Source organism: Osmerus mordax, chromosome 5 (genome assembly GCF_038355195.1).
Source record: "Osmerus mordax isolate fOsmMor3 chromosome 5, fOsmMor3.pri, whole genome shotgun sequence".
In the NCBI taxonomy this organism is placed as follows: Eukaryota; Metazoa; Chordata; class Actinopteri; order Osmeriformes; family Osmeridae; genus Osmerus; species Osmerus mordax.
The window spans coordinates 7,603,144-7,625,170 of NC_090054.1; the positions used below are offsets into that span (position 1 = coordinate 7,603,144).

Here is a 22,027-nt window from a genome sequence, read left to right on the forward strand (position 1 = left end):
CCAGGGAGCTAGAAGTTTGGCAACCCTCATCCAAACGCACAACTTCGTGCAGCGCCGGAACCAATTTAACCACGGCCATTAGACATTACATTTACATTTAGTCATTTAGCAGACACTCTTATCCAGAGCGACTTACAGTGAGTACAGGGACATTCCCCCGAAGCAAGTAGGGTGAAGTGCCTTGCCCAAGGACACAACGTCATTTGGCATGACCGGGAATCGAACTGGCAACCTTCAGATTACTAGCCCGATTCCCTAACCGCTCAGCCACCTGACTCCCTTAGACGGGAATCGAACGACTGTCCGTGGGGAATAATGCACATAGCTAAATTCAGATGCCCAAGCAACGACAAAAGATCACGTTTAGTCATCGCAACACCCGACACAGGTGAAGCCAGGACAGCGCGCAACCGCTCAAGCTTCTCCTCCGGGAGAGATGCAAGCATTAACAGGCTGTCCAGCCGAATCCCCAAAACTCGATGGACGTGAGAGGCCCCTGCGTTTTCTCCTCCACGCCTGCCCATTTGATTAACTGTATGGTGTGATCGATGTTAGCATAAAACAGGGAATAAGGCTCGGGCAGAATCAGGCTATTAATGCTGGGGGGAGTATCATGCGGGGCGGACAGGTCCACAATCAACCGTTTCTTGCCAGAATATTTGCGGGTAGCCACGCCAATGGGACTAACACAGGAAACGGCGACTTTTCAAACTGCCCCAACAAATACCCCTTTCCGGATTCCTTGGCTAGCAACTCGTTGACAACGTCGGGCTCCTCTAGCGCCGATTGCAAGTTGTTACACACGAGTGACAGTGGGCAGACATTTCACCCCAGCGATAAATCCCTCCCGCAACCCAGTGAGGAGATAGTTCACAAAACATCGGTTGGGGTGGCCACTCAGGGCTGCAGAGAGACGACTAATGTCAACCGGGGTAGAAGGGTGTTTAATTATTTCATGGCCTTGCCCACCGGTCAGAACTGACTGCAAATATGGAGAAATCTACAGTTAGGATATGTACAAGACCCCTCATTGAAATACATACACACAGGAGGAGCGGAACCCGTAGTAGACACCTGGCGTTTGAACGGGCGGCGCTCCGTGCCACTAGTGCCAGGTTGCATATAACGCAAGGGACCCCCCACTTTAGAAGGCACCGTGAGAGGGCAAAGCCCGGTACGATGGGAGAATGAACCACACACATGGTAGAAGGTGAAGCCCAGTGAACGTGCAGCTAACTAGCTCCAGATCCAACACAGACCAGTCCAGATGCAGATTGAACCGCTGAACAGCCTTTGCAGAAAAACACTTGTGATATTCGTAGAACAGGGCCCCCCCGTAGGAGAGCGACAGGTCTGCGATGATGGCCAGATAGGTGTCCAGTTTGACGCGCCTCTCGGGGGAAACCTTCGCACATGACGTCACGGAAAACACCAAAACCCACAACAAATTTGGACATTGTCAGTCTTGGTCAGCCTGGGATCGGCGTCCCGCAGAAACACGGCCACATTCCCACATTCCACCAAACGGCTTTCAAATGATTCAGGCCCACATAGTAGAATTTTACATCTTTACCTGACAAGATCTGCTCGCGAAGATTCTACCTCCTGCACAGCAAGCACACCCATCGGCTAGGCTATAGGAGCGGCGACCAAGGCCCTGGCTCCCTCGAGGTGCTGAATGCGGACATCCATGGTGATGAGCGCGCTCTGCAGATCGATCAAAGTCGCCAGCACGGCATCCGACTGTTGCCCGACCGGGACGGCTGCGGATCCCTGTCTGGGCTTCTTGGCCACGCTAGCATCCACGGCTGAACCCCGCCTGCTCTTCCCCTGAGCTTTGCGGGGGACGGGATCCACCGGCTCCTCCTCGCAAACGTCCATGAAATGGAGGTACAGATCTTTGTGTGACAGGCCGACCGGAGAAGTAAGTCCCTTAGTGTAGAAGCCGGCCAGAAGGCGAGGAATAGCCCATTCCTCGATCGGCACCGGCTTCCTCAATGCCAATGCCAAGAACTCCGGCGGAGAACTCCAACGAATCCTTATTAAAACCATCCACCTCGGAAACGGATTGATCGGTTATCGACTCTCACTCTTGAAATCAGCGGGATCACTGACGTCTGTGTCGCACTAGCAATGCATATGCTGGGAGACCCTGCTAAATACCCCACCCTGTTAGGAAGGTGTGCCTTGACAGCGTGTTATGACGAGTTGCTTGTGACGCGCTATGTCTCGGAGTCTCCTGCATGAACTAGCTCCGCTTGATTTCAGGGACTCGGGACCAGGTTATAAAGGGGTCCAAGAGAGGTTGTGTCATTTTAACTCTAGGGCAGGGGTTCTCAAACCTTTTGGGGCCAGGGACCCAGTACCGTAACGGAAGCACCTGAGGCCCCCCCCGCAGAATAACCCTGAGAGCCCACCCCCCCCTCCCCCCCCCCTCCCCCATATGTAAGGGATAATGTATTGTCCAGCAGTTGTTATCCAAAGATAAATCCCGACGGGACGAACAGGACCCCGACGCGATTAACTGAACTTTTTGGAACATTCTGAAGAGCCGTATAATAAATGCAACATATCGAAACTCAAGATTTTCTTTTGAGGGAAATGTATTCAATCAGAAAAAAACAAAGGCTAGGGCCTATCAAACAGCTCAAACAGAACATATGTTACAACAACATAACAAATATGCCTACATATAGTCGATACACCGGTAGGCTACTTTCTACAGGTTTGCAGGTGAATACACATGTGCGCGTCTTTTAGCAAATCTGTGTGCAAAGTCTTTAACCACGCTCTTTACATGTAAACTACGCGCACGTTTATTCTCTATGCTAAGGATGGCCAGACCTGACAGCCTCTCTTGTGACATGGAGCTTCTGAGATGTTTTGATCAGTTTTAGCTTGGAAAATGACCTTGACGGCCCAACAATAACACCAGTCCGCGTAGCAGGATCCGAGCTACGCTACAGTTAGCTACATATTTGTTGCGGGCTTGCCGGTCTGTGTGACCATCTGACCTATATCGTCACGTCACTTACCTTGCTAACAAAGAAAGCACAATTAAATATTATTTTCTTTATTTTTATATCAACTCTGGAAACACAGACAAGACAATAAGACCATAGTGTGCATCGCATGTAATTCAAATTGGATAAAAAAAAAATATTACAAACGTTTTGCCACGCGAGGCCCCCCGTCCCTTCGAGGCCCACCCCGCAGTGCGGGGGCTGCGGGGGTAATCTCTACGGGCCTGCAGGGACCCCTTACAGGGGAAAACCTTTTCCAAGGACCCATAATCATAACAACCATTCAGCATACCTTTTTGCTCTTAAATGGACACAATATGCTTGTTTTATTGGTGCAAATGGTCCCCATCTGTACATTATTGGGTGTGCTTTGCCTTCGGCAAGGGCACAACCTTTGTTCTCTCACATATCTTATTTTTATTATTTTCCCACCCCTAAGGATCCCTCAATATTTGTGCTACATAGACAACGCCTGTGTCAAAAGGTTCGTCTTGGTCATGATTGCGTTGCTTCTATTGGGATTTATGCTCCGTTGCACTGTTTAGGTTTGAATTAAGTTTTTGTGGCAAAAAGTGCTTTTTTTCGGCAAAGGGAATCAGTGCAAGCATAACGTCATAACGTCAGCACACGTTAGCAACGACTCAAATACGACGTGCATAAAAAAAATACATAAAATACGACGTGCATAGATCTACAAGTAAGACTGTGACTTTAATGTCACATTAAAATGTTTTATTTAAACTCAAGCTTGTTTGGTGTATCGCTGTTTTCAATGCCACAGCCTAAACTTGATGTCAAAAGAAACGTTTTTCATTTCCGGCGCATTCAAACAATCCCCTCAGTGAATTTTGGCTAGCAACAGCAGCTAGAATAGCTAGCTTGCTTGTAGCACAATTTACCGAGGTCAGCTTCTCCACCTTGCAGGGCTCTAGACTGAGATCAAATGGTCGCATTTGGCATTGTTACTGACAATGATCGCTTCCAGCAAACTTCTTTTGAATTAGCCATTTCCCTCTAAATAAATGTCAAGCTTATTCACGTTTTTTGGGGGAATATTATCAGTTAGCAGATGGTAATGTTTAAATTGTGATTCCATCTACTACTGCCGGTGACAATGTTGTTACTTAGAATAGCTTGTTTCAAGGGGGTTCAGCTTGTTTCAAAGGGGGTTTGTGGTGGCTAGCTTTTCTAGCGGAACAGGTTGCAATAAAGCGTGGAAGAGTCTGGTCCAAGTTCAGATGCAAAGGTAGTTTTATTGATCAAGACGGGATACATTCGGTTAGGTCTCCTCAAGCACCAGAGAGAGAGCCTAACCTAATCTCATTTATAGTCAGCATTTATACATCATGAAACACCCCACAATTCGTCATATCTAACCTTCGTATGAGCCATCTCCCTAAACACTAAATGTCAGTCTGCCCTGCCCTTTGTCTTATTTGTATAAGGTTTGGTTTCCTGCAAATGTCTCCCTTTATCTACTGTAAGCGTTTTGTAAATATGTGATGTTCTCATTGTGACCGCTGATACATGATTATCTCAAGTCACATGATCGCCCCTTCGTACTATCCCCTGTTTCTCTGCTGAGAGACCAAATGTCAAGACAAGGTTTGTCCAACCTGTGGTTTTCCACTTAGGCCTCAACAGGAGTATTTCATCCAGTTCTGGCCCACGACAGGTTCTTAATGACTTAATGCAATATGAGTGGGCTAAATGCTAGAAAATATCACTCATCAAATATCACTCATAAATCATAGAGGTTAGGACAATTTTTACACAGGATAGCCCAATATCTTCGTTTGATACAATTTTTCAACTGAGGCTGCTATAGCTTATTTTTCCCTCTTGCATGGGAAATGAGAAGACAACCGTTTTATTCTACAATTCACTTTTTTCTATTTTGAATTGTAAATGAGCAGCAACACATTTATGCTTTTAAATCTATGCAATCTTCATAAATAATAAGTAGCCATTTTTAGCAAGCAAGCACACCCTACAATTTCCACAGAAATTGTACCCTCTATTTGTTTTCACTTTTTAATGATACAGCACAATAGATGGCAAATTATTTTGCAGACCCCCTGGCTATGGAACCACTACTCTAGCGGATGCTGCAATAAACAAAAGTGCATTTTGCCCAATAACTGTTGATTTGTTTGCCTTATGTGATTCCTTTGTCTCGTGATATCTTGGGAGATCCCATGTCTGACACGTTAACTGTGATACCAGCTGAATTAATGCAGCCGCCATTTTGATCTCATGAAATAACACATTTTGTCCCATCTTCACCAAATTTGAGATTTCCTTCAGACCATGCCTCACAACAGTTATCACACTTCTTTCTTTTTTTTACTGTCCGGTACATCCAATCAAAATCGGTAGCAGCAAACAGGAAGTTGGGTTATATCTCAGGTAATTGATGGATTTACTTCAAACTTGCTACATGTACTCAGATGCTTGTTCTGAGGATTTCAACAACAAAAAAAGGGTTGTTTGATCTGCTTGGCCCCCTCATTACTCCTTGCAGCTATATTTTATGGTGGCAGTGGGTCACACCGTCCCTCCATACCACCCTACAACAACCTGCTGCCATTCCCTTGCCATCCCCGGTAAAATTGTCTAGATCCGCCACCTTTCACAAACAACCTGAACATTATGTAGCATCCCCGGTTGAAAAGATGGTCTCTTTAACTGATGGTTCACAATTCCTTTTATTCAAACCTTGTTTTGCGAACACACCGTAAGAGCTGCAGATACAAATACATTAACATTAGTGACTCTTACATGATGTGCTTCAAAAACCTTTTATTGCTAGCAACAAACACGACACGCGTTATCAGTAGCATTAGCCATAACCATTGGCGCATAGAAAATTACAAACATGAAATATGAACAACTTAAACTTAGAGATATTAATCAAACAAACCTTGTTCCATCATCAACCAGTTGCTAACTATCCTTATATATATTGTACTGCTAATTAATTATCTTTATCTTATCTACGTATTTACAAAACTTAAATATTCTGCGAGCTACACGTGAGTGCGCTATCCTTCCATACTTCTTCTTCTGCAGGTACTAGTGATGTGTCGTTCGTGAACGATTCATTCATTTTGAATGAATCCTTACAAGGACTCGGGAGTAACGAGTCCTCTCAAAGAGTGATTCGTTCATTTTCTCGTGGCCGCGCATCGGGAATGTTGCATAGGCTTGTCCAAGTAAACAGAAATGATTCGTTCATTTCCCGACTCGGTCTTCGGGTACGAGTCTTTGAATCATTTTTCACGTGACCTGCATAGGCTCTGCAGTGGTAGCTAGAGGAAACGCTAGAGGGAACGATTCGTTCATTTCCCGACTCGGTCTTTCTACGAGTCTTTGGGTCATTTTTCACGTGACCTGCATAGGCTCTGTAGTGGTAGCTAGAGGAAACGAACGATTCGTTCAGTTCCCGACTCGGTCTTTCTACGAGTCTTTGGATCGTTTTTCACGTGACCTGCATAGGCTCTGTAGTGGTAGCTAGAGGAAACGAACGATTCGTCCATTTTGACTGGGTCTTCGGATACGAATCTTTGGATTATTTTTCACGTGACCTGCATCGGCTCAGAAGAGGAAACAGAAAGGATTTGTTTACCTCGTTCACATTCGCGTGACTAGGTTTAGTAAGACGTGAATGATATTCGTTCACAAGTAATAATTACAGGTTTTGTTATTTTCACTTTTTTTTTACTTTACTTATAGTTCAGTGCAGCGTAATTGTTTTCTGTGCTAATTAAATGCTAGTGTGATAATAAATGACCATTTCAAATCATACAAACTGTCATGATACATTATTTTAATGCAGGAATTTCTTTTAAAATAGTATCTGCTGGTTTACATGCACTAACATGAGAATATGATACGTGTTTGCAGTGGACGTATTAAGGCCAGGGAATTGGCTATAAAATGTTGAGCAACCTTTCCGGGAGATTGTACAGCATTGCCGGGTGTCAGGGAGCCGCTATTGAAATGCGGGAGACTCCCGGACCTTCCGGGAGACTTGGGATGTCTGCAGACAAAAGCAGGAGTAAAATGTTGCCCTTTGTGTGTGTGCTGTATGTGTGTGAATTGTTGAGGGGTGCTCATGATGTTTCATGGACCATTTCATCAGATCTTCTGTCTGTTGTGTTGGGGTGTAATCCCTTAATCTGTTCCTTTTGCCACCTTCAAATAGCAGCACGCTCCTCTGCAGCCAGCTTCACTATACACATAAAAGGAGACTGACTGACTTCTCTTTCACAGTTTTTGAATCACTACTTGTTCAACGTCATGCAGGGACTTTTGAAGAGAATGTATTTTACATTCATATTGCACACATACACACATACACTCATGCCCACACAGACACACCAACTAATTTATCCAAGCATTAGACTTTCATTTATGTGCATGTGAGTGACAGTAAGAAGCGTTGGTGCCATGCAGAGAAGGGAAACCGAGACAAGGAGGCTTGGGTGTGAATCTTAAGCTGCTGCTGTTCTGAGGAAGTGAGTCCTGATGTTCCCAGAATCAGCCTCTAATGAAAGGAATGGTTATGTATTCAATAAGGACGAGTTGAGGGGAGGGTTGTTGTGGGGGAAGACGGGGGAGGGGGGCAGAGGGAATATTTGGCACAGAAATCCGTCCAGCTCCCAGCTCTTCATAGTGGAGTAGAGGCCTTGACAGTTGACTCATCCCAGTCTTCACCACAACAGACAAATAGACAGACATGGCCATGGGATGCAAAATCAACAATGCAATCTGTAAAATAATTGTATTCTCACGACACCTGATCTAATTATTCATTTAGTCTGGTTGTCAAACTCCTGCTTTATTAACCTGTAGTTAGGCTCACAAAGACTGTGAGGCATGAGCCTGGCATGTTAGGGGAGTGTTCTTGGTGTGTTAAAGGCATGTTGGTGTGAACGTTTCTGCTTCTTGAGGGTCCTTAATTTTCTAGAATACTGATGCTCTAAGGCACATCTGCAGGCTTTCAGACAAAACTCATTAGAACGGGGTGAGATCCCTTTAAATAATACAGGATTTTTACCCCCCATCTCTCTCTCTCTCTTTTTCTCTTTCTATTATCTCTGATTCTCACCCAAACAGCTCTTTAATTCGTTTCCATAGTAACTAAGAGACTGTCTCGGCACAGTTGAATGAGGAGTCGTCCACGACTGCAGAGGGAGGAGAATTGGGGGGAGGAGGGTGCGGGCTAAAAGCGTGGAGGTGTAGCGCCTCTTAGAGGCAACTCTCACACTCCACCTGTAGACCTACACAAGAGTTAGAGCAGTTCCTCCTCAGGAAATCGATCTCATGTCCTACCTTCTCCCCGCCCCACCCACACACATATGTTCAACTTTTCTTTACTCATTCCCCTCCCTCTGTTTATTTGGATATTAAGTGCTGATAGTCTTGTGGATGAGACACCAAGGTCAGGCTGCTGTCAGCCTGGTTCCCATGGTGCTTGTGAGAGTATCTCACATGACTTGCTCTTTAAACTACAGAATACAGTCTCTGTAGTATAGATCCTCTCTGTAGTATAGATCCTTTCCTCTGTTGAGGAAATAATAGAGAATCTCTCTGTTGTGGAACTACAAGTAAAAATATGAAAAGTTCAAGGGTCTCATCTCCGAATGTCCAAAGCCAGATGTTCCGACAGAGGAGTTGCAGGCTTGTTTAGACAGTTGTGTAAACTGAAACAATGAGGACGTGAAATTTGTGTCAGCTGGTGTGCAATGAGTTTAGGCTTCTATTTTGTTCCCTGTAGCAGTGAGAGGTAAGGATGACATGATAGAAGCTGGGAGAGGATTTGGATATGTAGACTGCCGCCCTGACACCTGGGTTAGCAGCTCCACGAGGGATTCTAGGTACATGAAGGAGCAGGCCTAAGGGAGCGAGCACCAAGAGGCTTATCCAGCTGAAGATGCGACAGGAATCTTAATTGATCAGCGCTGTATCGAGCAGTGAGGGTAAAGCAGCAGCAGAAGATCACAGAAAAGACCAGGGATACGGGGATCATCTTGTAGAGTCTGTTTGGAAAGATGGTTAGAACAATATGACAGAAAGTGACATGAGGGGTTAACAAGAGACCCAGGCTTGTGTTGAACCAGGGAAGGTCAGCACTGCACTCCCCAATGGCTGACTCAGTTCCCTTTTGTTCCCTGTGCCCTGTCATATCATGTGTTGGGTTACAAATGTGTGTGTATTGCTGCCCAGAGACCATGTATGATAATAGAAACCTGACATTGACAGATGCCTTCCTGTGTGTTGTGCTTCCACTGACCTTAACATTCTAAACCTACATTCTTACTGAGTGTTGCCCTGTTTGTGTGACTTCTGTTGCAGATCAAATTTGCAGATAGGGTAAGGTTGGTTGCATCTTTTCTCTTAGAGGCCACTTAAGGCACAGGCAGTACACATATATACACACAAGAAAGCCAAGGAAAAACCCGTACACAAAATGAACTAGATTGACTTCTATAAACACAGGCTGACATTGTACAGGCAGGTGGATGCACCAGCAGGTAGGAAGACAGAATTGAAGACAGGCAAGGCATGCAGGATGAAAACAAGGTAGACATAATAGCAGACAGACATGTAAGTAGGCACTCAGACAGGTTAGAAGGTAGACAGTCAGGTTAGAAACAATGCAAATAGACAAGAAGGTGGACAGAAAGGCTAGCAGCAGTTTTGGGGGTAACAAAGTAACGCGTTCCTGTAATCAGATTAAATTTTTCTGTAATGCAGTAATGTAACGCATTACTGTTGATAACTTCAGTAATCGCAATACAGTTACTAATAAAAAATGTATTGTGTTTCTTGCATTACTGCGATCTGCATATCGTGAGGAGAAAAAACAACAACAAATCAAACCTCCCTTTACAGTATGTGTGTTTGCGTAACACCCATCACTTGACTTAGCCCCAGAGTTCAAGAGGCGAAACAAGAATGGCAGAGCCGCTTAGGACGTCTTTTGAGGGACAAAAATGTAACTGTACAATGTACATTGTGCCCAGGCCAAAAACAGCTCTCCACCGCCGCAAACACAACCTCTAATCCAGGGGTGTCAAACTAATTTTAGGTAAGAGGCCACATACTGCCCACTTTGATCTCAAGTGGGCCAGACCAGTGAAATCATAGCATAATAACGCATACATAACGACAATATTTCTTGATGTTTAAATCATTGGTGAAGGTTTTTGATGATAAACCCTATTTTAAGGTCTTTCTACAATAAACTAGAAACATAAAGACCAAAAACTCAGACATCAGCCCACTGTTTATCTGCCTGGGCTCTCCTCTGCTGATTCCCTTACTTTGTGACGCGTTTGACGTCAAATGCGTCACAAAGCGAGCAGCGAGCGCTGCTGCCTGTGGCAATGAGCGCTTCTGCCTCCGGAGCAGACATCGCATTTACGCTGTTTTTGAAGCAAATACTGGATTGATTAAAAAAATTACAAAACGTTTGTACTCATAAACCTGCATATTCTTAATAGACATTTGGATTCGGAATAGCAGTTACTTGCGATTTATGTATTTTTTGTAATTTACAAACTTAGCAAAGACATCCGACGGTCCGAGATGGACGCCCTGGCAGGCCGGATCCGGCCCGCGGGCCGTATGTTTGATACCCCTGCTTTAATCTGTCAAACAGTGGCGGCTGGTGAAAATTATTGTAGGTGGGGCTGTGAAATATTCAGTCAATTCAGTAACCATCCTAATACAATTGAACACAAACTGCATGATACAAGTTCTCTGTGAAATAGTAATTATTTAATTAATGCACACAGCTATAGGCAAATGTCCACATTTGTGGACTATAAATATCATTACACTCAGTTCAGAAATATTGAAAACCACGGATATTTGGGAACTTGAGCCACTCTCCCTGGTATTATTAGGAAACACAACACAACTATTACTGTAAAACTAAATATTAAGGATTTATAGATGAATTTAACACAATCAATTATCTTTGATAGAACGTGCCTGTTCTTATCCACTTCGTTGTGTTTCCTCATCCCAATCCGGTGACCTTAGTCCAGTTGCATAGCGATATTGTCTCTGTCTAGCATGGCTAGCTTGATTGTATTCTGCATTTGTGTGCCTTTGTGCACTTGTTTTGTTTTCTCAGATAAATGTTTAATGTCCTTAATTCCTGTAACAGTCCATGCTGTATCTGTTCCGAATGTTATAAAAAGCAAGCACGGGAAATATTGGAGATACCACACACATTTTCTGGGATTGCCCAGTAATACAAGGATTTTGGGACAATATTAAAAAGGAAATAGATATTATCTTGGAAGTAGATGTTGTTCCAGAACCTATGTTGTTTTTGTTGGGAGCCATACCTAAAGATCTATATAATGCAGATCAGCAATATGTACTGAGGGTTCTACTGCTAGTGGCAAAGAAAATGATTACGGTGAACTGGAGAGATGTAAAATCGCCTACAATAGGTCAATGGGTCCAGAGACTGAACTTTTTTTACATAATGGAGCAAATGACTGCAAGTCTACAGTTAACTATGGACACTTTTGTGCAAAGATGGACTTGTATTTCACGATACTTGGGTGTCTGATGGATGGGGTGATGGGATAGAATACTGTTGGAAAGAGATACCTCTTGGACTTCCTCTTTGATACATCTTGCTTAGACATCATTGACAGATATCGTCCCCTCTGCCTGTTGTTGTTAATATTGTTAATAATTTTGTACTTTTGATGTTTATTATGTCACTTACCACAATTACTATGTCAGGAAATGTTATGTAAATTGTTAAAAATTCTTAAATAAAAGTTAAAAAAATAAAAAGCAAGCACGGGAAGCAAAATAAGGCATTGACATGACTGCATCCAGCTAGCCAGGCCTTTCTGTTGTAGCTTACCAATCGTGGGAGAAACCTCTCGTGTATGATTTAGCTCTACACTTTTTGCTCGCCTGTTGTGTAATTTTGATGTCAGGTTGATCTGGGCCCAACTCTTTTATTTTTATTTTCTCCACTAAAGTTCTCCTCTCAAAAGGATTTTGAAGAGGATATCTGACAGAATTTGAGAACGGCTGAAGTCCGGTCCGGAGTCATTCATTTTCAATAACGTAAAGTAGGCCCTACAGTTGCAAAATCACTTCTATACTCTAACTCTTTGCTAGGGCGATTATTTCAGCGCCCTTTAGGCATCATTTTTTAAGACACTGGCTGAATATGTGGTTCTTGATAGCAACGGTCAGCAATTCACCTATCGCCAGCAGGTTGGTAGGCGTTTCGATGGGCGATTTTTCTAGCGCCCCAGATGTTGAGCATGAAGAAAATGTATCCCAAAACAGAATTTTTGTATATATACAAAACACGGTATTGTGTATTTTTTAACACAGTTATGCTTAAAATGAATAGTTATTGTTTAGAAAATATATTACATGAAAAAACAAAATCTAAAACACTTTTCACCAGGGAGGGCAGCGCCCTAGCGCCCTCTATTGACCAGCCGCCACTGCTGTCAAAGCATCTTCAACGGCAACATGCTAACTCAAGACTAGTAGCTAAAGATCCCCGGACCCTGAGTGACACTGACGCAGATAAAAGGTTGCCGTTGCCGACACCAGCCAAGCAGCCATGACTTTACTTTCAACAGCAGGTTACCAAAGCAGAGATAAACAGGCTTGTAGCAGAATACATAGTAGAGGAAATGTTGCCATTTAAAGTTTTAAGCATTTTTTTATTTTGAGACATTTTCCTTACTGCCAGTACTGTAGCCGTGTTATGCTTGACAACTTTTAGGTTGATGTTCCCAACGTTTTTGTCAGCTTTGTGTTATTAAAAAGCATGAAAGAGAGATCTTGTGTATGTCCCCATGGAGGGAGTCAGGTGGCTGAGCGGTTAGGGAAGCGGACTAGTAATCTGAAGGTTGCCAGTTCGATTTCCGGCCGTGCAAAATGACGTTGTGTCCTTGGGCAAGGCACTTCACCCTACTTGCCTTGGGGAGAATGTCCCTGTACTTACTGTAAGTCGCTCTGGATAAGAGCATCTGCTAAATGACTAAATGTAAATGTCCTCATTATAATAAGAATTTGAGTTGATTTGGGCATATATATCACAAGTGGATCCACCAAGTGGATAAAAGTGTCTGCTAAATGAATAAATGTAAATGCATGTCAGGTGATGTTACAGAGTAATCCAAAAGTAATTTAACTAGTAGTGTAACTAGTTACTTTCAGCAGTGAATAATCTAGTAAAGTAAAGCATTACTTAAAAAAAAAAAAAGGAACTAGTAATGTGTAGTCTATTACTTTTTTTGAGTAACTACCCCAACACTGGCTAGCAGGTAGGCAGACAGACTAGTCAGCAGCCAGATAGACTTGCAGGCAGACTAGTGATGGGTCGTTCGTGAATGAGCCGGCTCTAAGAGCTCTTGTAGGTGAACGGCGGGAGCTGGCTTGCATATCTGAAAAGGCTATATTTAAAGGCTATATTAATCTATTTTCAATAGATTAATATGGCCTATAAAAATTAAATGATTATGAAATAATGAACTTTAATTGTATTTAAAATAATTGACTAATTGAAAGAACAACAAAAAAATACACGATCCTCCTCACATTCTGTTCCTGTGAGAGAGTGAACCCGGGCAGTCATTTCAGTCAGAGGTGAAGAAGGCACGCAAACACTGCCGGAATTCCATGAACGAAATAGGCTTTATTGTGCATAATAATTACTCCCATAGGACATGCTCCTGCCAACCAGTCTCCCAACTGTGCTGTGCAGCACACCTTTATTCACCTGGGCGATACCATATGACGTGCGTCACAATCAATTAACATGCTCACCTGGTTTTCCCCCTTTAACACCATATTGACATGACACATTTCACACATACATTATGTCTTTATCACGGACTGCCATAAAATCACTTCATACATTAGTTGCTTTAAAACAGTGCGCACCCCTGCTCCCCGGATCGATCCCCTCCCCCGGTGCGCACAATACCCCGCCCTGCACCCTGGTTTGCCCCCACCTCACATGGCAGACACGGCAACAGGGAAGGACACCGCCACACCCGCTGGAACTGGTCAGTTCCATGGAATCGGCCGAGAGCCACCGTTTTACGTGGCAGACGCCTTGCGTTCTGTCACATTACTTCCCCCTCAAGAGTGTCCGTCCTCGTACACTCGAGAAAGGCAGTCTGCCACAATGTTGTCTGAACCAGACCAATACTTCACAGTGAACCTAAATGGCTGTAATGACAAATACCATCTAGTCACTCTAGAGTTAGTGTCCTTCCTTCTGTCCAGCCACTGAAGGGCCCGATGGTCTGTCTCCAGAACAAAGTCTTTCTCCACCAGGTAATATTTCAGAGACTCTAAAGCCCATTTAATGGCAAGGCACTCCTTCTCCACGGTAGAGTACCTCGTCTCCCTTGGAAATAACTTCCTGCTCAGGAACACCACAGGCCTTTGCTCCCGGGGTGGCCCTTGCAACAGGACCGCCCCCAGCCCTACTCCCGACGCGTCCGTCTGCACCAGGAATGGCTGAGAGAAGTCAGGACTCTGTAGAATGGGACCCTTGGTCAAACAGGTCCGTAGATCCTCAAAGGCCTTGGAGCATTGGTCACTACAAACCACTCTGGTCGGAGTGGACTTGCGTGTGAGGTCAATCAAGGGAGCCGCCCTTGTGGAGAACTGCGGGACAAACCGCCTATACCAACCCACCACGCCCAGGAAGGACCGAACTTGGCGTTTGGTGGTTGGCACCGGGGTCTGCAGGATGGCGCCAACTTTCCCCACCTGAGGCTTGATGGCCCCTCCCCCGATGAAGTAGCCCAGATACTGCACCTCTTGCTGGGCCATCGCACACTTTTGAGGGTTGATGGTCAGTCCTGCGTCCTTCAGCCGCCTCAGCACCTCCTTCACCTGGACGAGGTGCTCCTCCCATGACCGGCTGAAGATGACAACATCGTTGATGTACGCTTAAGAGTAGGCCTCCGCCCCCTCCAACACCTGATCCATGAGGTGCTGAAACGTTGCTGGCGCCCCCTGCAGGCCAAAGGGAAAACGGTAAAAGCCAAACAGTGTTCTAAAAGCTGTCATTGCTTTCGAGTCCTCTGCCATGGGCACTTGCCAGTACCCTTTGCTCAGGTCAAGCGTTGTCAGGTACCTGGCACTGCCCAGGCGGTCAATCAAAGTGTCTATCCTTGGCATGGGATACGGATCAAAGGTAGAAATTGAGTTTACCTTTCTGAAGTCCATGCAGAACCTTAAGGTCCCATCTTTCTTTGGCACAAGCACCACTGGACTTGACCACTCACTGTCTGATAGTTCAATGATGCCCATGATCCGCATGGCTTCAATTTCCTCCTTGATCTTTGGGAGCAGCTGGGTTGGGAGCCGAATTGGACCCGGTGACTTCAGCCCAATGTGATGCTTGACCAGCGGCGTCTTGCCCGGCCTGCCACTGAACACCCCCTCCGGAATACATGCCCTCAGCTCCTGCTGCTGGGCCTTGGAAAGGTGGTCCAGGTTGATCTCCGCTGTTCCTTCCTGCTTGACCGGGAAGTACTGTTCTTCCACCTCTTCCTCCTCCCCCACAGCCCTCACAAAAAAATGCTGCTCCACTGGTCTCTTCCTGTCATGATATTGTCTTAGCATGTTGATATGAAAAATCTGTCTTTTTCTCCTCTTCTCCGGTGTGCTGATTTCATACGTGACCTCGCCTGCTCGCCGCTGTACCAAGTATGGCCCCTGCCACTTTGCGAGAAGGCTGCTTTCAGATGTAGGTAGCAACACTAACACCCGCTGGCCTGGCTGCAGTGACCTGTCTCTGGCTGTGGCATCATACCACTTCCGCTGCTTGTTTTGAGCTGACTGCATATTCTCCTGCACCCGCTCAGTCAGACCTTGCATGTGGTCCCGCATCTTCAGGACGTACGTCAGGATGTTCATCTTCCGTTCTGGCTCCTCCCCCTCCCAGGCCTCCTTCAGGACGTCGAGTGGACCCTCACCTTCCGACCATACAAGAGTTCAAATGGAGAGAAACCCGTGGAGGCCTGTGGGACTTCCCTGTAGGCGAATAAGAGGTAGGGCAGCCAGTCATCCCAGTCAGACCCAGAGTCTGACACAAACTTGCGGAGCATGCTTTTTAAGGTCTTGTTGAATCTCTCGACAAGCCCATCAGTCTGAGGGTGGTATGGTGAGGTCCTAATGCCTTTGATTCCTAGGTACTTATACACTTGCTTAAGAAGTTTAGACGTAAAATTAGTTCCCTGATCAGTAAGCACTTCCCTCGGAACCCCATCGTGAGACCAGCTGAAGAAAAGCATTAGCTACCTGCCTTGCCTTGATGTTGCGTAGAGGGAACACCTCTGGGTACCTAGTTGCATAATCTGCAACGACCATAATGTACCTATTGCCTTTGCAACTGCATTCTAATGGGCCCACTATATCCATTGCCACTCTGGTAAAGGAAACATCTATGATAGGCAGGGTGACTAATGGCACTCTATTCAATTTCCTTACTGGGGCAGTTAACTGACATGCTGCACAGGATTTACAGAACTGAACTAGTTCTGCATACATATTAGGCCAATAAAACCGGTCAACAACCCTGTCCCATGTCTTATTCTGGCCTAAATGCCCCCCCCGCCCCCATGCACTAGCATGTGCTAGCTCTATATCTATGGTTTTGAGAGGCCCTGGTAAAACCAGCTGCTCCCTCTCATCCCCATGGCGGTACAAGATTTCTCCTTTTAGCTTAAACTTGGGGCCGATTGCCTCCCCATCTTCAACCAACCCTGTGTAAAATGGTTTCAGGGACATATCTGCTCTTTGAGCTTTACCTATGTCTGCAGGGATGGCCTTACTCAACTCACTGTCAAACTCAGGGTTTGGATCCAATGCTACCAGTTTAGTACCCCTAAACTTCTTTCTTCTCTTCTGGCTCCTTGTCTTGCATCTCTTTGAGTCCGCAAGAGGTAACATGTCCCATGAACTATCCCTGTCTTGTATTTTCGTCTGTGAGCGGGTGGCTGCTATGTTGCAACTCTGCTCCTGATCTACCAGTGTTGCTAACCCTGGAATATCCTTCCCCCCATGACTACTGGGTATGGTAGCTTCTCTGCCACTGCCACTGTGATCAAATAAGAAACGTTATCCACCTCCAGGTAAACTTCTGCAGTAGGGTAGGGTACCTCATCCCCATGTACACAACGGATAAACACCTCCCCATTTAACAGTGTGTTACGTCTGGCCACCAGGTCTGCCCTTACAATAGTCTGGCTACTTCCCGTATCCACCAGAGCCTGAGCCTGTTGCCCATCCACCCGTACATCTATTAGGGACTCCCATTGATCTAGAGTGGCTCCCCCCTTACTGGTCTTTGGGATAAACACAACCTGTGCATCCTTTTGGCTTTTTGCGGGGAGTTTCATATGCTCTGCCTGACCACAATAATAACACACAATTTCCTCTGGACTAACACTGAAAGTTCTAGGGCTTTTGTTACTCTGACCACCATCCCGACCACCCTCAGACTTACCTGGCCATGCAGCGTGGCTCTCCTTCCCCCCGGCCATCTGGTAAGGTCTTAAGTCTCTGCGTGCAGAAATGAAAGACTCGGCCAGCACCACTGTCTCTTTTGCCGACTTGGGGTTGTGTTCTTTAACCCTTGTGTTATCTTCGGGTCATTCTGACCCATCAGTCATTGTGACCCACCGTCGTATTGCGACAGATTTACCGCATACAAAGACAAAGTGAAGCATTTTCTTTTAACAGCTAGGCTGTCTCAGACCCCCCACATTGCAAAGGTTAAAAGAAAATTATTTTAATTTGTTTTTGTATTGGGTAAAATTGGGTAAACACAACGATGGTTCGTTATGAACCTTTGGGTCATGTGACCAGAAGGCAGCACGAGGGTTAATCCAGAGCTTTACGTCGCTGTTCACCATCCTCAGGAACTGCTCCAGGACCAGTATGTCGCCGATCTCCTCCATTGTATGGGCCTGTGGACGCACCCATTTCTCAAACAGCTCCCGCAGTCTGGTGAAAAGTTCCTTACATGACTCATCCGGTAGTATGTGTGTGGATCGAAACCGCTGCCGGTAGGTCTCTGGATTGATCTCAAACTTCTCCAGGATCCCTTCTTTGATTTTTCCATAGTCCATTGAGTCCGTAAAGTCCATTGCGATATATATGCCGCTCTCCATGAACGAAATAGGCTTTATTGTGCATAATAATTACTCCCATAGGACGTGCTCCTGCCAACCAGTCTCCTAACTGTGCTGTGCAGCACACCTTTATTCACCTGGGCGATACCATATGACGTGCGTCACAATCAATTAACATGCTCACCCGGTTTTCCCCCTTTAACACCATATTGACATGACACATTTCACACATACATTATGTCTTTATCACGGACTGCCATAAAATCACTTCATACATTAGTTGCTTTAAAATAGTGCGCACCCCTGCTCCCCGGATCGCTCTCCGCCCCCGGTGCGCACAATACACATAAATCACTTTCCCCGCCCTGCACCCTGGTTTGCCCCCACCTCACATGGAAGACACGTCAACAGGGAAGGACACTGCCACACCCGCCGGAACTGGTCAGTTCCATGGAATCGGCCGAGAGCCACCGATTTACGTGGCAGACGCCTTGCGTTCTGTCACAGTTCCTGTCAATCATATACGCAGTGTCAACCAATTATACTGCATGAGGGAGGGCAGAGCCAACTCACACACACTCAGTTAGAGGAGTAGTCGAAACTCGGAGGAGAGCCATAACAAATCAATGCATTTTTAAAGACATTGTGGTTTAGGTAGGGTATGATTGCATTTAATAGTTTAATTGAAATTGTTTTCACACCTATCATAGTCAAATTCATAGTTAAAACATAAATTTTTTAAAGAGCCGTTCGGGAGCCAAAAGAGCCTCTTTTCAGTAAGCTGAGCCAAACGAGCCGGCTCACGAAAAAGAGCCGGAATGCCCATCACTAAGACAGATTAGCAAGCAGGCAGACAGGCTATCCAACTGCTCATTATGGCATCCTTATCGTGGTTACCTTTCAACAGGTGCTGGCTACTACGCTCTGTTGATATTCTGTACAGTGGGTTTTGATCAATAAGTAATGGGTCAGAAAAACGTGTTGTGGCTGTGGAAAAAGGGCAAACCCAACCTAATTTAGAGGACCTGTAGTGAACCAGCAGGGATTCTAACACGTGGATTGAAACAATAAACTCTGCGTTGGCACTTTGAAATTCATTGCAACTTGAATTTTTGGTCTAATAGGGTGCAAGATTGTATGACTTGCAAGCCAGTATTTTGAGACAAAATTGTAGCTTGGCAACAGCAGCTTAGCATCAGCATCTTTGAGCCCATACAAACGGCAATGGAGACACCTGCTAGAAACTATTATGTTTTACACCCTCTTCCTTCTCAGTTAATAAAGTATATATATATATATATATATATATATATATATATATACCTATTACATTTTAACAACACAATTTACTTTATCTACTTAGAACTTTCTATGGACATTGAACCTCAGCAAGTGATTGTCACCACAACCGGTTTCTGTATTGTGAATCAGAAGCTACATGTATGTCCTCTCTGTTCCAGCTCCTTGTGGAGGCCATTACACAGGCTCTGAGGGTGTGGTCCTGTCTCCTAACTACCCCCACAACTACACCAGAGGCCAGACTTGCACCTATTACATCACTGTCTCTGCTGAGTTTGGTAATACTCCTCACTTTCCTTTCTCTAAACAGCTTATAAGTAATATCTCAGTCATTGATCATTGTAAACCAGATACATTTCCCAGTGGTGCTTTAACCCGGTGTTGTCGGTCTGTCTGGAACCTGAGTGTTAATTGTTAACCAGGTCTCTTTCTTCTCCTCTGCCTAGTGGTATTTGGACAGTTTGCCTTCTTCCAGACAGCCATGAATGACTCTGTGGAGTTGTTTGACGGGGCCAATCAGATCACACGCCTGCTCAGCTCGCTAGCCGGTTCTCACTCAGGTAAGAGCTGTTGGCTGCTGTTGAACACAACACAAAGGGCCCTTGTTTGAGGAGTCATTATTACAAACCAGAACTAGATCCATGGATCTAGGATTGATAAATGTTGCTGCTGCCAGCTTCTGCTGCCAGCTTCTGTGGTGTACACAGCCTTATTATTTCATTGATTAGCAGTGAGACAAGAAAATTATAATTGCTGGTGGCATAATACCACAGACCCAGTTTATATTTGCTGTACATACTGTTGCTATATTGATCTGGGATCCAATAAAACATAGATCTACTCATAACATATTTCTATCTTTAATGGTTGGAACATTTTATATATTTTTTTTAAGCTTAAGATTTGCTGATCAAAGATTGCATAACTACTGTAATAAACATTTCTACAGTGACTCACGGTTCTGTCAGGCTCAGGGATCTTTTCCTCATAGCCCATTTCTCCCTCTATTTTACCCTTTCAAATGAGGAGGCTCTGTAGCTTTTTGAGCACAGAACTATGGCTGGCACTGCTGACATAGAAGAAGGTCGCAGATCCCAGGGTGATCTCAATCACCCTGGGATCTGCGACGGTGACCCCTTCATCCTCTGCCAGGAACCTTGGGGTTACCATGGACGACGAGCTCTCCCTCACGGCCAACATTGCTGCGGTCTCCCGGTCGTGTAGACCCTCTACAACATCCGGAAGATCAGGAGATACCTGTCTGAGCACTCCACCCAGCTGCTAGTCCAAGCACTTGTCCTCTCCAAGTTGGACAATTGCAACTCGCTGCTCGCTGGTCTCCCAGCATGTGCAACCCGCCCTCTTCAGAGGATTCAGAACGCAGCGGCCCGCCTGGTCTACAATCTACCCAGAAGCTCCCATGTTACCCCGCTCCTCATCTCTCTCCACTGGCTACCTATCATGGCCCGTATCAGATTCAAGACCCTGGTACTGACCTTCCAACAGTGAACGGGACTGCACCCGTCTACATCAAGTCTCTCCTGCAGCCTTACACCCCCACCCGTCACCTACGGTCTTCTTCAGACAACCGCCTGGTGGTCCCACCCCTCAAGACCGCCCGGTCCCAACACAAGCTCTTCTCCTGTCTGGCCCCCCAGTGGTGGAATCAACTCCCCACCTCCATCAGAGACACTGACTGTCTCTCCACCTTCAAGAAAAGGCTCAAGACGCACTTGTTCCGGGAGTACAACGGTACTTAGGAATGGTTCGCTTGACCCGATGTTAGTTTCCTCAAGGATCACAATGACTCTTGCTTAGAGACTTGTTGCTCTTGTGGTTAGTGGTAACTGATTTAAATGTTTGTACTCGCTGTGATATATTGTTTTTATTATTGTTGCTTGCTTTTTCCACAGGTACACTTGCACTTATAGCTGTTCATGTTGTTTAATTGTAACTTGTTTAACTACATGCTCTTATGGTTTTTCCCTTTGGCACTTACTTTGGTTGTTCACAATGTGTGCTTCATGTTTTGGCTACTCGCAATGTTTTTGTGGCTATCTTGTTGTTATGATCAGTGACCTATGCACTTTGTAAAGCTCTCTCTTGGAAGTCGCTTTGGATAAAAGCGTCTGCTAAATGAATAAATGTAATGTAATGTAATGTCATCAAGTAGAGGACAGAAATCAGACTTAGTTTTACATCCCACTGGCTATTGATGACGGTTGTAGGATATAAAGTGTCGATATTCTCTGGATAAGAGCGTCTGCTAAAAAATAAATGACTAAATGATATGGCACTTTTACGTTCACATTATCCGCTATTCAGTGCCACGCTGTAGAACCCCAGGAGCCATGCAGATTGTTAGACTCTGAATCCACAAACAGGAACCCCTACCCCCTATGTAGCCTGCAGACTGGGTGGTTTTGAGGCATCGGAGCAGCCACGTCTCAATTTCTCCCCTTGCTGTTTGTCTACCCTGTTTGTCAAATGATCAAATGTTGCTCCATGCTCTGTATTGATTGCAGCATTCCCTAGTGC

The 22,027-nt window shown here is 45.2% G+C and overlaps 1 protein-coding gene across 1 annotated transcript in view; it reads left to right on the plus strand.

Moving 5' to 3' along the window:
• Positions 1-22,027, plus strand: part of LOC136943695 (CUB and sushi domain-containing protein 1-like) — a 402,237-nt gene that overhangs the window by 237,420 nt on the left and 142,790 nt on the right. The window contains 2 exon segments of the mRNA XM_067237118.1: positions 19,651-19,767; positions 19,936-20,049. Coding sequence (XP_067093219.1) covers positions 19,651-19,767; positions 19,936-20,049 — 231 coding nt within the window.